Below are 15728 nucleotides of genomic sequence, written 5' to 3'. Positions count from 1 at the left end.
GGAAATTTTTAAAATATTTTAAAGTTTATAGTTCAGTAAAATACATTCTCATTGTTCTTAAACCAATCCCTAGGACTATTTTCATTTTTCAAAACTAAAATTTTATATCCATGCAACAGCAACTCCCCACCCCTCAGTGACTGGCAACCACCATTGTACTTTCTGTCTCTATGAATCTACTTTAGAAACCTTATATAAGTGGAATTATACAGTAATTGTCTTTTTTGTGACTGGCCTATTTCATAATGTACTTGAGGTTCATGCAAGATTACCATGAGTTTTAACCTGCATAGTATTCCATTATGGCTATACGTCATATTTTGTTTATCCATTTATCTGTCCACAGACATTTGGATTGCTTCCACCTTTTGGCTCTTGTGAATAATGTGGCTGTGAATATAGGTATTCAATATTTTTCCAAGATTATGCTTTCTTTCCCTTTTTTGTTTTTTAATTGGGGATTGAACCTAGGGATACTTAACCACTGAGTCACATTCCCAGCCCCTTTCTAAAATTTTTTAAAAATTTGAGAGGGTCTCATTAAGTTACTTAGGGCCTCGATAAATTGCTGAGGCTGGCTTTGAACTTGAGATCTTCCTGCCTCAGCCTCATTGGGATTATAGGTGTGCACCATGATGCTCAGCACCAATTTATATTTTCATCAACTGTGTATAAAAGTTCCTACTTTTCCATCTCTTCACCAATTCTGTCTTGTTACATTTTTGCCAGTCTGGTGAGTATAAAAGTATATCTCATTATGACCTTGATTTTTTCTTTATTACTAATAAGCAACTTTTCATGTTTATTACTAATAATTCAACTTTTCATGTTATCATTTTCTAAAAGAAAAAATTTCTGCTACTATCTTCTGTCCATTTTTCTACTGCATTGTCTTTATTCTTGCTCTGTAGTAATTCTTTATATTCTGGATCCTTTGTAAGAAGCATCTACCTCTTTGCCCACTGTGGCTTGTCTCTCCACCACATTGCATTCTATGAAGAATAATAAAAGTTCATATTTCAAGCCAACCATTATGGCATATGCCTGTTACTTCAGCTACTCAGGAAGCTGAAGCAGAAGGACTATAAGTCCAAAGCCAGACTGAGACCCTGTTTTCAAAAAATAAAAATAAAAAGCAAAAAAAGGATTGGGATATAGCTCAATAGTAGAGCACTTGCCTAACATACATGATCCTCTGGGTTTGATCCCCAGTTCTGCAAAGTAAGTAAGTAAATAAACAAACAAAACAGGCCATGCTAATCTTCTGTGTAATGTTCCAGTTTAGTATACGTGCTACCAAAGTGAGCACTCAAATATCTTTTTAAGAGGTTAGCATAGGTTCTGTGCCTAATGTGCATGAACTACAGGCTGATTATGACCACCAGTAACTGTCACAGACCTAAGCAACATTTAAATGGTCACTAGTAGGCCTTTTGCTTCTTTTCAAAGCACTAGTCTATATGTTATTTAGTAAAGTGTGGATGTCAAAAATATGAAAGGGCTAACAGTAGTTGATCAAAATAAAAAACTTCTTTATACTTGATTTAAATTCTAGCAAACAGAAGCACCCGCAAACAATGAGATAAATTTACTCCTATCAAGCAATTGGGGAAGGTATTATTTTAAAGCAGAACACTCTTATTCCTTTATGGCTTACCGAAAGTTATAAATTACAAATGAGATATTAAAGGAAAAATCCACCTCTAAGCCAAGAGAACCACTTTCTCTCCTTAATAAAAATAAGGCAAAGAGTTCTCCAATACTTCTCTATTTTATTGAGGTTGACCAACATGGTATTTATATATCTCAACATTTACTTTCAAAGTTTTTCAGCGATATTTAGATAATGAACTATTTTCCATAATTAGTTAATTGAGGCACATTGGTTTGTATTTTAGAGAAAATACTTATCTTTAGGACACAGATAGGAAGAAGTATAATTTGCAAATGTTACACAGATGATTCCAAATCTTAGCTAACCTCTTTCACAAACTACAACCACTACTTTAGTCTTAATGACAACAGAGATTCAAAAACAACTGTTTAAATGTATTTGTGTGATATTGGGGTAACTCAGAAATCCCTGAAAGAGCAGTAAGCTATGATTATTGAAAAACGTCAGAACGTTGGCAAGGCTTAATAGCAAAGTACTTAACAGAAGGCCACAGATGTTTTCCTAAGAGGAACTAGGAACTACAGGTGTCACTTAGTAATGCATTGAAATGGCATTGCCCAGTGCAAGTGCTGCACAGAAGTCAGGTCTCCTCCTCAGGATCCATCACTTTGGATAAGCTTCCACTATCATAGCATGGCCCTGTAAAGGAAAAAAGTTCCATTAGAACAATGAAAGGTCATGAATCCAGTCAGTATGGAGGCAGCAGATAACAGTGTTGTAAAAGTACAGGCTTGGAAGTTTGATCTTGGCTCTGCCATTTAGCCATTGTGAGATCTTGGGAAAGTTGGTAGTCACATGAACCTTGGTTTCCTCTATAAAATGGGGTTTATGCTGCCTGAAATTTTCAGAAAGTTTCTGTAAATATTAAATTAGCATACAGTAGCTGGGCATGGTGGTACAGGCCTGTCATTTTAGTGATTCAGCAGGCTGAAGCAAGAGGATCACAAGTTTAAAATGAGCTTTGGACAACTTAGTGAGAGTCTAGCTCAAAAAAAAAAAAAAAAAGACTAAGTATATAGGGTATAGCTCAGTGGTAAAGAGCCCCTGGGTTCAATTCCCAGTACAGCATACAAACAAGGTAGCATATAGTATACACACATACACATATATTTATGTGTTTGGATACGTAAGTGCACCAGAATCTAGTACAGTCTGGTTCCTAATAGATGTTCTATAAATGGTTGCTATATTTTGTTTGTGATACTAGGGATTGAACCCAGGGTCCTGTATATGCTAAGCAAGCATCCTACTACTGAGCTACACCCTAGCCCAAAGTTTACTATTAAGGTGAGAAATCAGAGGCTTTTCTAGTTGTATAGAAATAAACACAATACAGTGAGTGCTAAAAATGTAAATTTCTAGGGGCTAGGGTTGTGGCTCAGCAGCAGAGTGCTTGCCTAGCATGTGAGAGGCACTGGGTTTGATTCTCAGCACCACATAAAAATACAATTTTTAAAACAGTTAATTTCTAGATGAGAAAACTGAGGTTTTGAAAGATTAAGTGACTCATACAAATCACAAAGTTATTAAGTAGCAAGGTCAGGATTTGAAACCAGATCTAGATGATTCCAAAGCTTGGGTTCTTACCTCCACTAGTATACACAGATTAAAGAGATGGTCTGAAGGGCCACAAAAGGAAGAAGAAATGTCCCTTCTCTAGCACTACACAGAGCTATTTACTAGTATGCCTCTAGTTTAAATCCCATCTGATAATCACAGTCATTCTAACCTTTGGACTGCCAACAAACCAGTAAATGACCTAATGAATCTTTTGTCTTCTAGGTTCAATTCAATCCCCATATTTATCAAGAAACTATTATTTACTAGGCACCAAGTTGGACGCTGTGTGGGTTTAAACATTTGCTACAGTCTCCACTCTTATCTAGTACACACTGTAGATCAAAACAGGTACTTTGACAACACATAAGCAAATAAAAAAGAGCAGGATAAGAAAGTTTGACTGACTTGGGAATTGTCCTGGAAGGACTCAGTAATGTGGAACACTCTTCAGCTTTTTTGTTGTTGTTCTTTCAGTACTGAGGACTGAGCGCAGCAACACTTTACACTGATCTTCATCCCCAATGCTTTTTTAAAAAAAATTTATTTTGAGACAGAGTCTCCCTAAACAGCCCAAGTTGACCTTGAACTTGTGATCCTCCTGCCTCAGCCTCCTGAACTGCTGGGATTACAGTGTGCACAACTGCACCTGCCTTCTCCAGTTTTATTTAAAATACACTGCTTTCAAGCTCCAGCTTGACCAGTAGTTCTTACCTAAGAGAGGATCCACTTTCTCCAGAAACCAACTGCAATATTTGGAGATATTTCTGGTTTCAACTGTGTGTATGGAGCAAGGTAAGGGTGGAGAGGAGTTTAATGTTACCACTGCAAAGAGTTATCCCAGCCCAGAATGTTCATAGTGCCAAAGCTGAGAGGCTCTGCTCTAGATCCACCATGATGGATTCTTCCTCTAATCTCCTAATGATGCTGGTGTTACTGTTTGGCTCTTGATGAAACAGTATCAGTTTAACATATCATCTGTATCATCTCCTTGCTCCTCACTACATTACACACTTCTAAAAGACAGATTCTAGGGCTGGGGATGTGGCTCAAGCGGTAGCGCGCTCGCCTGGCATGCGTGCAGCCCGGGTTCGATCCTCAGCACCACATACAAACAAAGATGTTGTGTCCGCCAATAACTAAAAAATAAATATTAAAAAAAAATTCTCTCTCTCTCCCCTCTCTCTTTAAAAAAAATAAAAAATATAAAAAAAAAGACAGATTCTAGGGATAACTTTTTGTTCACATACAGAAGCATCTAGTATTATTTATATTCTACTTGCTAGATAAAGAACTGGGGAAGCCAGGTGTGGTGACTCAAGCCTATAATCCCTTGGGAGGCTGAGGCAAGAGAATCCCAAATTCAAGGCCAGCCTCAGCAATTTAGTGAGGACTTAAGCAACTTAGCAAGACCTTGTCTCAAAATAAAAAATAAAAAGGGTGAGGATGTAGCTCAGTGGCTAGTCCCCCTGGGTTTGATCCCTGGTGCAAAAAAAAAAAAAGCACTGTAAACAGACAAATCAAAGAATGTGTCCTATGTGAATGACACACTTTGCACAGTGCTACATATAACTTGTCTCCCTTGTGGAAGCCTGGCACAGAGGGATAAATAAAAGGGAGAGCTCTAGTCCTAACTAACCAAGTGTTTCTGTAAATAAGTTGTACAGATTAAAAAAATTTCTGATCATGAAATCTAAAATGTTCTAACTTATCAATAACTGAACCTATTTCCTTATTTCTGAGGAAAAATCATAAATAAAAAATGGTAAATATAAAATGTTTTATACTTTCAAATATGTTATGTATTTATCTGGATCAGTAACAGAAAGTTTCTGTAATCTGTAGGAAAACAATATGTTCACATCAGGACAAAACAAAAACAAAATGAAAAAATATGACCATCAGTTTTCCTTTTGGATTTCATTCCCAGAGTTAAATGCTATAGCAGGTAAAAAGTTGGGTATATAATGAGAGCAAGGTAGGGAAAAAAAAATCTGTCAGAATAACAATTTCCTAGTTGAATATCTTTCCAGAGGTAAATTAATTCCCTAATTAAGGTATAATTCAGTTGTTTAGAAAGACAGTTTCTGGTTGGCTGTCATCAGAAATATTGCTTTAAGAATATTTCAGGGCTGGGAATGTGGCTCAAGCGGTAGCACGCTCGCCTGGCATGCATGCGGCCCGGGTTCGATCCTCAGCACCACATACAAACAAAGATGTTGTGTCTGCCGAAAACTAAAAAAAATAAATATTAAAAAAATTCTCTCTCTCTCTCCTCTTAAACAACAACAACAAAAAATTGTCCAAAAAAAAAAAAAAAAGAATATTTCAAACCAGGAGAGGAGGATCAAATACCCCTTGGAGGCATTTTATAGGTAAGTACTCATGCTGATTAGATAAATAAACAAAAATTTATCGTTAAATAAGAAAATACATCAAGGTATCTATATCAATGGTGCCTAGGGAGGGAATTATTAGTGATTCCAATTTTTTTCTATATACTTTTTGCATTTTCCATAGTTTTCAAAATGAGCATGTATTAATTTTATAAACAAAAAATGAAAACATTAGCAGGGCACATTGGTGCACACCTGTAATCCCAGTGGCTCAGGAAGCTGAGGCAGGAGGACTGCAAGTTCAAAGCCAGCCTCAGCAAAAAACGTGAGGACCTAAGCAACTCAGTGAGACCCTGTGTCTAAATAAAATACAAAATAGGGAAGCTGGGTTTGCAGCTCAGTGGTAGAGTGCTTGCCTAGCACCTGGTGAGGCACTGGGTTCAATCCTCAGCACCAAATAAAAATAAATAAATAAAATAAAGGTATTGTGTCCATTTACAACTAAAAAAAAAAAAAAAAATACAAAATAGGGCTGGGGATGTGGCTCTGTGGTCCAGTGACCCTGAGTTCAATCCCGAGTACTCACCCACACACAAAAAAGTAAACATTAACTTAGCGAAAACACAGCATATATTTAAACAGCATCTTTCTTCTAAAGTGTTATCAGAATTTTTGTTGTCACTTTCCCCATCATCACCCACCCAAGAAGGTTGTTTTATTTCTGGTTGGCTGTCATCAGAAATGTGGCTTTAAGAATCAAACTAGGAGGGGAGGATCAAATACCATAAAGATATAGGGGAGATCAGCAGAGTAGAAGAGGAGGGAGAGAGGAGGGATGGGAAAGGCAAGAAAACATTAAATGGATTTTAAAAAATCATGTCATATACATATATAAATACATCACAGGGAATTTCACCTTTACATGTAAGCAGAAAGAACCAAGCAAAAATAAAAAATAGATGAGTGAAAGGAAGATCAATAGAGAAAGGAGGGGGGGGCAGAAATAAAGGAGAGGGACACGAAATGAAATTGAATTCCATGATTGTATGAATTTATCAAGATGAACTCACTGCTATATATATTATATAAAATGCTCTAAACAAACAAAAAACACTTCAAACTAAACTAACCAAGCATTCTTGGGATGAGCTTATCTTGTTTCAAAGAAAATGACTTTCTGGAAACCCCTATGAAATTGCTGTGACATACCTGCCCTCCAGCTGCACAGGCAGCCACTAAGCCATATTGGCCTCCATCCTTCCGTAATCTGTTGGCAGCTGCCATGACCAACCGACAGCCAGTGGCTCCAAATGGGTGTCCCAGGGACAGTGATCCACCCCAGATATTAAACTTCTCCAAAGGAAGCAATCCAACCTGGCACCCACAAAAATAAAGACATAATAAAGGCAAGTTTACTTAAGATATGAATTAAGCCAGGAATTAATAGGGAAATAACTAATGCTAGATATAAATAATTTTACTGCAAAAGAAAGTCTAGACCAGTATTAGAAGATGAGGATCAATTTGTTTTTACCTAATGTCTGAATGGGAAGAACAAAAGGCAACATAAAATTTTACTAAATTGCTAAAGAATTTTCAAAAACTATTTTTAAACTAAGAAATAAATACATATAATGAAGTACAAAATTCTTCATAAGAAGCTTTCTCCTTCATATACTTTAATAGCAGGTTACTAAATTCTAAATATTAATGTGCTTTGAAAATTCAAGCATTTTTTTTTTTAATCAGAAACTTACCTTGGTTTTCCTACCCATGTAGTTTTGTGCAAACCAGTCAGAATCCATGGCTTTAAAATTGGCCAAAATCTGACCCTACAAGGGAAAATACAATGTAGAACACATATTTTAGATAGTTAAGTATTGTCCTAAGATTTAAATTGGCTGACTAGATTTCCTCATAAACACTTTTTTAAAAAATATTGGTTATTCTGAAATTTTAGACATAAAAAATTTGTATTTGTATGAGAATAAAAATAGTGCAATCACTTAAATATATGATTTATATATAGCATTTAATTAGGCAAATCTTTCAATAGGTTTTCAGTCAAAAATTTCTTAAAGAGGGCTGGGGCTGTGGCTCAGCAGTAGAGCACTTGCCTAGCACCTGTAAGGCCCTGGGTTCAATCCTCAGCACCACATATAAATAAATAGAATAATAAAAAAAAAATTTCTTAAAGAAACAGTTTAGCACTTCTTAAGGGCTTCTCCAAGATAGCATCAAAAGATATTTTAAATACCATACATGTGGCCCTTGATTAATTCCCCTGAAGCCCCTCCTGCAATATAGATTAGTATTTAAAATAGAAAGCCTCACCACTCTTATTTCACCCACATTATAAACCATGCCTTGCTCTCTCCCACAAACATGGACTACATTTTTAATGACTATAGTCCTTTCAGATATATCTTTCAAATGACTTACTGAGAAAGCTTCATGAAATTCAAAAACATCAATGTCAGTCATGGTTAATCCTGCCTTTTCTAGAACTTTGGGTGTTGCATATGTTGGTCTGCAAAGAAAAAAAAAAAAGGTAGTATCTTAAAACTTTAATTAAGAATGCCTTCATATTTTCCAAACTGAGTTTTACACTAATTTGTTAATTTTACTATAAAATACTGATTAAGTATTGGGAATACAATAATGAACTGAATAGACATGCTCTGTTCTTGTTAAGTTTATAGCAGAGCTGGGGAAACATAATAAACAAGTAAACAATGAAGGATAAGTTCAAGCTGATAATGTACACACTAGAAGAACAGAATTTAAAGGGAAAGAAATGGGAAAGGACCTGGTTAATCTCCAGGTCATAATGGAAGCCACTGAGGCTAGCAGCTTGTGAGGGAGGGGAAGACAATAAACATATCAGAAGGTTTTTATGAAAGGCTATTAAGAAGACTGTGTAGCAGTGCATATAGCAAAATAAAAAAAAAATGCTTATGATATCTTATAAAAAATAGAAAGTGATATATATATGTTATACATGTATAATCATTTTAAGTAAAAAATATAGGAAACATGGGAATAATTTTTAAAAGGATTATTAAAAAAAAAAAGCCCACCACATGATCCAATTATGAATTTAGGACTTACCATACTTTAAAACCTGTGTAATAAATGGTATGATCAAATACTTTTGATTATAGTCTAGGAATATACACTACTACCTACCCCAGTAAAAGCTGATCTTTTGGATCCTGGGACACATACACAAAATCCCTAGGTAAAAAAAACAGAAGGGTTAGCTTCCTTTATTTTATTTTTTAATTAAATTAATTTCATTTGTTATTTTATTTTGTGAAATAAAGAAATCAAAGGTGATTTACTTGAATATATACTTTACCTTAAATATGCCTTTGGTTTATAACCCAAGGCCAGAGCTTTGTCCTCTGCCATAATCAGCATTGCGGAAGCGCCATCAGTCTGAAATGTTAATCAGAACAATAATGTCAATTAATTCTCTAGTCTGTCTGGAGGTCTTGCTGCAGCTATTTTTCTAGGTCCTGTTTCTGAGTATACTAACTCATTAAACTTAGTATATACAACAAACTTCATTGTATCAATCACTACATTATAATTCAAACACACGAACTGACCCATATTTTGAAGACAAAAGCAGAAGAGGCTATTCAAAAAGTATCATAATTTTCAAAATGGATAAAGAAAAGAGGTAAAATTAGAAATATTTACCCATAATAAATTTAAGCCAAAGTTTTCTGCTTTGGCACAGAAAATGAAGAATGTTATGAATTTTAGGATTTAAAATCTCTTATTTAACTTTTTCATTTTTTACATTTTCTGTGTTATTTCTCATCTGCTTTCTGCCTATGGCTTCTATATGATTTTATTCTACTTACATGCTCTATAACAAGCAAACCAATGGGAGAAGAATCAGGTGCAGATGAGAACATTAGAACTATGGCTTTCTCTCTTTGGAAATGTCCTATACTTTTTTGTTTGTTTGTTTGTTTGGTACCAGGGATTGAACTCAGAGGGGCTTAAACACTGAGCCACATCTCTAGCCATTTTTTATATTTAATTATAGACAGGTTCTTACTGAGTTGCTTAGGACCTTATTAAATTGCTGAGGCTGGCTTTGAACTTGAGATCCTACTGACTCAGCCTCCTGAGCCATTGGGATTATAGGAGTGTCACTGCGCCCAACTTGTCCCATACATTTTTCTGGTACTGGGGGTTGAACCCAGGGACACTCACCACTGAGCCACATATTAGCCCTATTTTGTATTTTATTTAGAGACAAGGGTCTCACTGAGTTGCTTAGCATCTCGCTGTTCCTGAGGCTGGCTTTAAACTCAAGATTCTCCTGTCTCGCCTCCTGAGCCGCTGGGATTACAGGGATTCACCACTGCACCCAGCTGTTCCATACTTTTTTATTCCAAATTACCATTGAGGGAGGGGGAACAAAGAGGTACGACTGGATGGTGTGTGGGGAGTATTTTACCATTACTTAAAAAAAGAAATTCTCACATTCTATCATATTTTTTACAACTCAGTAACCCTGAAGAGAGTATGCAGCCACCAAAAGGGTGGCCACAAAGTCTGTAAACACAGGTTTCCACTATACATAATAAATGGCTTATGGACATCACCTTAATAATATGTTCAGTGTGCCACTGTGCAACACTGCAATGAATGTAGTGCACTAATCATGAAACCATGATGTGTTGCATCCGATGAATGTGTCTCAGATTTTCACTGAATAAACCTGGACCTTTGATATACCACAGAAGAAATCAAGGGCATTCAGATCCCGTAAATATAATCCATGCCACATGGTTATATGATAATCTGATTTAGTTTTGGAAACAATCATTTCACCAGTCCTTTACCATTTAGGCTTAACAGTGGAGATGTATATTGTTGAAACTATTCCAGGTACCCTGCCTGCAGTCCATCAATAGCAGGCATTAAGTAGTCACCATGGGCAAGTATGACAAACATCTGCCTATTTCCAGACACTATGACCAGGTGGCATTTTTTTTTTCATAGTTTTTTTTTTTTTAAGTTGTCTATGGACCTGTATTTTATCTATTTATAAATGGTGCTGAGAATCGAACCCAGTACCTCACACATGCTAGGCAAGTGCTCCGCCACTGAGCCACAACCCCAGACCTAGAACATTATTTTCTAATTATCAAAGCTAAAGGAAGTATCAGAGGTATCCCATTATTCTTTGTATTTTTCCTCATATTCCAGTTCATATTCTATGCTCCAAATAAGCTTTTTCCAAAGAGGTCCTTGGTGTCATAGCTCCTTGATTTTTCATTTGCTGTTCCCTTTGCCTGGAATGACTTTTTTTTTTTTTTTTGGTACCAGGAATTGAACCCAAGGGGTGCTTAACCACCCCAGCAGAGCCACATCCCCAGCCCTTTATTTTATTTTAAATATTTATTTTTTAGTTGTAGTTGGAAACAATATAATTATTTATTTTTATGTGATGCAAAGGATCGAACCCAGGGCCTTGTACGTGCTAGGCGAATGCTTTATCACTGAGCCACAACCCCAGCCCCATATTTATTTTTTTTAATTTTGAGACAGGGTCTTGCTAAGTTGCTGAGGCAACTTAGGAAGGCTGGTCTCGAACTTGCAATCCTCCTGCCTCGGCCTCCCAAATTGCTGGGATTACAGGTGTGTGCCACCACTCAGCCTGGAATAACTTTTTTATACTTCCTGAATTGAATTTTACTCTTTCTTCAAAATTCTCCATTCAGTGATATCTCTGAGGAGCCTCCCTGACTACCCCACACCCCCAGTTCCCTGAGCCCTATCTATTTATTTTCTCCAATAGCCTATCCTTACAGCTATCGCAGCACGTTCTCACTGTATTACACCTGTCTGTTCTTTTCCTCTCTAGGGCACAGCAGAGGCAATAATATTTTTAGCCAGCTAAGTACATGAAGAGAACAGCTTTTGAATCAGAATGGTGATTGGATTAAATGACTTTTAAAGTCTAAATGCTATTATTTTACTTTTCTAAGGCATTCTATTTTAACATTATCTTTACAATAGATAACTGAATTTTAAGCCTCTATTCATAATATACAAAAATAAATTTACTTCAGAGTACAGAAATAAATGTTATTACTAAATACAAACAGCATTGACAATTACCAGGAAAGAAGAATTTGCAGCTGTCACTGTGCCATAGGGCTTGATGAATGCAGGTTTCAGTTTGGCCAACTGCTCCAGTGAGGAAGGGCGGATGCCATTGTCTTTGGTAACTGTATCTTTTCCTATAAAAACAGGAACTTTGTAACTTTAAGGAACTACAAACATTATAGATCTTTAGAGAAATGTGCTTTAAAAATTACAAAAATGAATGAAATGTAAATTGTACCTATTCCAAAGACAAAAAGCTTTCTTTTTCTAGGTCCTAGGGCTCAATCCAGGATTAATGCATGCTATGGACAAGCACTCTACCACTGAATTAAATCCCAAACCCAAAAGAAAACCTTTTGGGGCTGAGGATGTGGCTCAAGCGGTATCGCGCTCGTCTGGCATGCGTGCGGCCCGGGTTCGATCCTCAGCACCACATACAAACAAAGATGTTGTGTCTGCCAAAAAGCTAAAAAATAAATATTAAAAAAAAATTCTCTCTCTCTCCAAAAGAAAACCTTTTATAGTTATCAAAATATGATCAAATTTTTAAATAAACTGTTAAAGACATTTGGAAAGTCATATAAATGAACTAATTCAATTTTTAAAAACCCTGTTTTTTTAAGATGCTCATTCACATTTGGCTATTTTATATAGAAGAGACATGAATCAAGAATTTTAAAAATAAGAATATACTTAAGAACTAAAAGATATCAGGAAAATATAAAAGGAAAATCTTATAAAAATGTAAAAAAAATTTACTTGTGTTATGATACAAATCAAAACTTGAGTCAGTGTTTAAAGAGTATTTTGGAAACAGAATCAATAAACCTACTGAAAAGTCACTTAAGAGTCTTTTTTTTTTTTTTTTTTAGAGAGAGAGAGAGAGAGAATTTTAATATTTATTTTTTAGTTTTCGGCGGACACAACATCTTTGTTTGTATGTGGTGCTGAGGATCGAACCCGGGCCTCACGCACGCCAGGCGAGCGCGCTACCGCTTGAGCCACATCCCCAGCCCCTCATTTAAGAGTCTTTGAGTATTCGGAGCAACTGGAGCAATATAGAACTTGCTAGTAAGTATCATGAAGTATTTGATTTTACCTGGTACTTTGAAGGGAACAACATCAGACAAGAGTCCTTCATCCTGTGCCTTCTTGGCAAGACTGTGAGAGCGCAGGGCATATTCATCTTGTTCCAGTCGAGAAACAGCAAAGGCGGCAGCCAGTCGGTCTGCAGAATGGCCCATGGTCTCACTGGTCGAGAATTCAGCCACTGCAGGCAGCTAGGAAGGGAGGTACATTATTTAGAAGTGTCACATGACACCTAGGATTATTTAATGTTATTTGGAAAAGTGAAAATCTATTTGTTGATCATCTATCAAGACCAAGACAAGGGAAGCTCTTTGTGAGCAAGGCATTACAAAGAGGGTTACAAATTCAAATTTTCTAACCAATATATATTTTTTTCCATCTTGACCAAATAATTACCTTTCTGTAATGAAGAGCATCTTAGAACACGCCTGAGCTCACGTGTCTTATCTAATTCTAAATCTCTATGGCAGGATGCTCTGGAAACTCAAGTCTCTATTTATATAAGGTTCACAAGTCTTACCTCAGGTGATAGGAAATTCAATCTGAATTTAGAGAGCAAAGACAGTCGCTGGCCCAGTGTCTTGGCCTTATTAAGATCAAGCATCATTTTCCTCATTTTCCTTGAATGACGAATAGGGACGTCGGACATTAACTCAACACCACCAGCCACGACCACATCAGACTGTCCGGAAGCAATCAGGCCAACAGCTAAAGGGCACAGGTTATATATAAATGAACATCTTTTGCAGAAACATAACACACCAATGAAATTTAAGCATCTTAGATAATTAAAAAACCATGTAACAGTTATCCACTTTGAACATCTGTAATTAAAATTTTCATCTTTTCAGAGGAATTAAAATTAATTTCTTAAACAACTAAAAACACATTCAACAACTACAAAAAAGTACATTTCATTCAAACCATATGGACATCAACTTCTGGATATAACCACTGGATCAACTCTGTTGCAAACCATATTCTAAACCAGAGGATCTTGCAGTCCACCACCCCATTTTTTGGAAACAGGATCTCATTAGTTGCCAAGGCTGGCTTCAAGCTCACCATTCTTTTGCTTCTGCCTCCCAAGTAAGGTACTAGGACCACAGGCCTGTGCCACCAATCGTGCTTTATCTTGTATATTTTACATGCTCTCAGCTTTAGTTTGGGGGGAATAAAAAAATCTTCCCCCTGTAGAAAATGTCAATTTTTATTATAAGCCACAGAAATTTTGGCTTTGAGATATAAGGCAGACCATCTTCCTCTTTACAACCACTGGCAAGTCATTCTAACCAGGTGTTGGTCAACCTGCTGCTAGAGTGGAGAATACCCCCAATCACTGCCTCTAGCATCATTCTCTGTGACCTATGAGCTGGGCTGCCCAACCTGGCCTTGATGTTACTAAAACAGCACATGAGTACTAAGCTTTTCAGGTTTCCTGCCTTTTCATATTAAGGGTCCTTCCACAAAATGTCCCATAAATTGTTAAAAGTTTGTTAGAAGTCACAATGATTTATGAAATGCCAATGATGATGGGAAAAAGTGAAGGATAGGGTCATGCCAAAGCAAGGATTTACAATTATGCAATTATCATGGTGGTGGTGGGAAGGGTCACATCAGAATCACCTAAGTTTAAAACCTAGGAGGTTATAAGTTCTTCATGCCTCTGGTTCTGAAGCACTCTCCTAAAGACATGCTCCTCAAGTGGACAATCCCTGCTACAACCAGCCACTTTAGTGGTGGAAGAGCAACATCAACAGCTATTTGCCTCAGATGTAGAGAACAAGAAAAAGATTGACAACTACTGTCAAAACCCCCAAATTTTTAATGTGATCTTATTTTTAAAATGAAGAGATATGTGCTAATCATTTATTTCTTTTGAAATTACTATTTTTTTAAAATTCTATAACAGACAAAAGAAAAAATTAACATACCTGTGGTCATGGCTTGGTTTGAAGAGATGCAAGCCATGGTGACAGTGTGAGCAGGAGTCTTGTCAGAAAAGCCAGCTCCAAGGGCAGCCTTCAGGAAACAGTGAATGAAGTGATCATTTACAAAGGAAATAAATCATGTAAATGACATTATGAGCACTACTAGTCTGCACCGTGAGTTAGGAAAGGATTCCATTTTTAATATTCTAAAGAGCAATGTTTAGAATAAAATTAAGCCCATCACAGAAATCATTTACCAATTTTTCATCTTGTTATTAATTGGCAAGAACTGCAAATTCCTGGTAGCCAGTTTCTAGTGGCTATAACACTCTTATGTCCCACCTAATATTTAGCAATGCTTTGCTCAAAATCATCAAGGATTCAATTTGATTTCAACTATGGACCTCTTATGATCTGTGTCCCAGCAGTTATAAAGTTTAGAAGCAAAGCAAAAGTCAACAAACATGAAAATGTTTCTTTTTTTTAATACCTTTATTTTATTTATTAATTTAATTTTTTTATGTGGCGCTAAGGATTGAACACAGTGCCTCGCTGCTGAGCCACAACACCAGCCCATGAAAATGTTTCTTAAGGAACTGACCATTCATAACAGAATTCCCACTCAGGCCTACTTTAATACTCATCTCTCTTCTAACTGCCACTTAGTCTCTCTCAAGCAGGACACTGCTGACCTAAGGCAAAGCAGAACTTGCCAAATATAAAGAAGTTCAATTCCATGAAAGAAACCTTAGAAAACTGCCTCAATTACAAGTGAGTCCCTGACAAATAATGGGCACAACAGTTTACAACTGGAAGAGAGGTTGGCCAGGACAATGATGCAAGAGAGTGATTTGTGGTTTGAGGGGCTTTGAGGAAAACTGACATCCTCCATTAATTGGGCATAATGGCCTCTATTTTGGTGGCACAAAAAGTCAAACATGAAAGGAAGATATTTATAATTTTATTATATTATTTATTGGAGAAATTATGCTGCTAACAAAA

The 15728-nt window shown here is 36.4% G+C and overlaps 1 protein-coding gene across 1 annotated transcript in view; it reads right to left on the bottom strand.

Moving 5' to 3' along the window:
- Positions 1 to 1752: 1752 nt before the first annotated feature.
- Positions 1753 to 15728, bottom strand: part of Hadhb (hydroxyacyl-CoA dehydrogenase trifunctional multienzyme complex subunit beta) — a 39730-nt gene continuing 25754 nt past the window's right edge. Inside the window, exons 7-16 of the mRNA XM_046441417.2 lie at positions 14730 to 14817; positions 13316 to 13503; positions 12806 to 12986; positions 11719 to 11840; positions 8930 to 9009; positions 8758 to 8805; positions 8011 to 8098; positions 7326 to 7400; positions 6778 to 6942; positions 1753 to 2314 (exon numbers count right to left, since the gene is read on the bottom strand). Of these exons, the coding sequence (XP_046297373.1) occupies positions 2279 to 2314; positions 6778 to 6942; positions 7326 to 7400; positions 8011 to 8098; positions 8758 to 8805; positions 8930 to 9009; positions 11719 to 11840; positions 12806 to 12986; positions 13316 to 13503; positions 14730 to 14817 (1071 nt within the window). The 3' untranslated portion in view covers positions 1753 to 2278. The remainder of the gene's footprint in view (positions 2315 to 6777; positions 6943 to 7325; positions 7401 to 8010; positions 8099 to 8757; positions 8806 to 8929; positions 9010 to 11718; positions 11841 to 12805; positions 12987 to 13315; positions 13504 to 14729; positions 14818 to 15728) is intronic.

This window comes from Marmota monax, unplaced genomic scaffold (assembly GCF_021218885.2).
Source record: "Marmota monax isolate L192 unplaced genomic scaffold, Marmota_monax_Labrador192_F-V1.1 WCK01_AAM20220418_F8-fsc00010, whole genome shotgun sequence".
Classification (NCBI taxonomy): domain Eukaryota; kingdom Metazoa; phylum Chordata; class Mammalia; order Rodentia; family Sciuridae; genus Marmota; species Marmota monax.
Note: the sequence above shows the minus strand (reverse complement) of the source record. Positions and strands in the feature narration are given on the sequence as shown.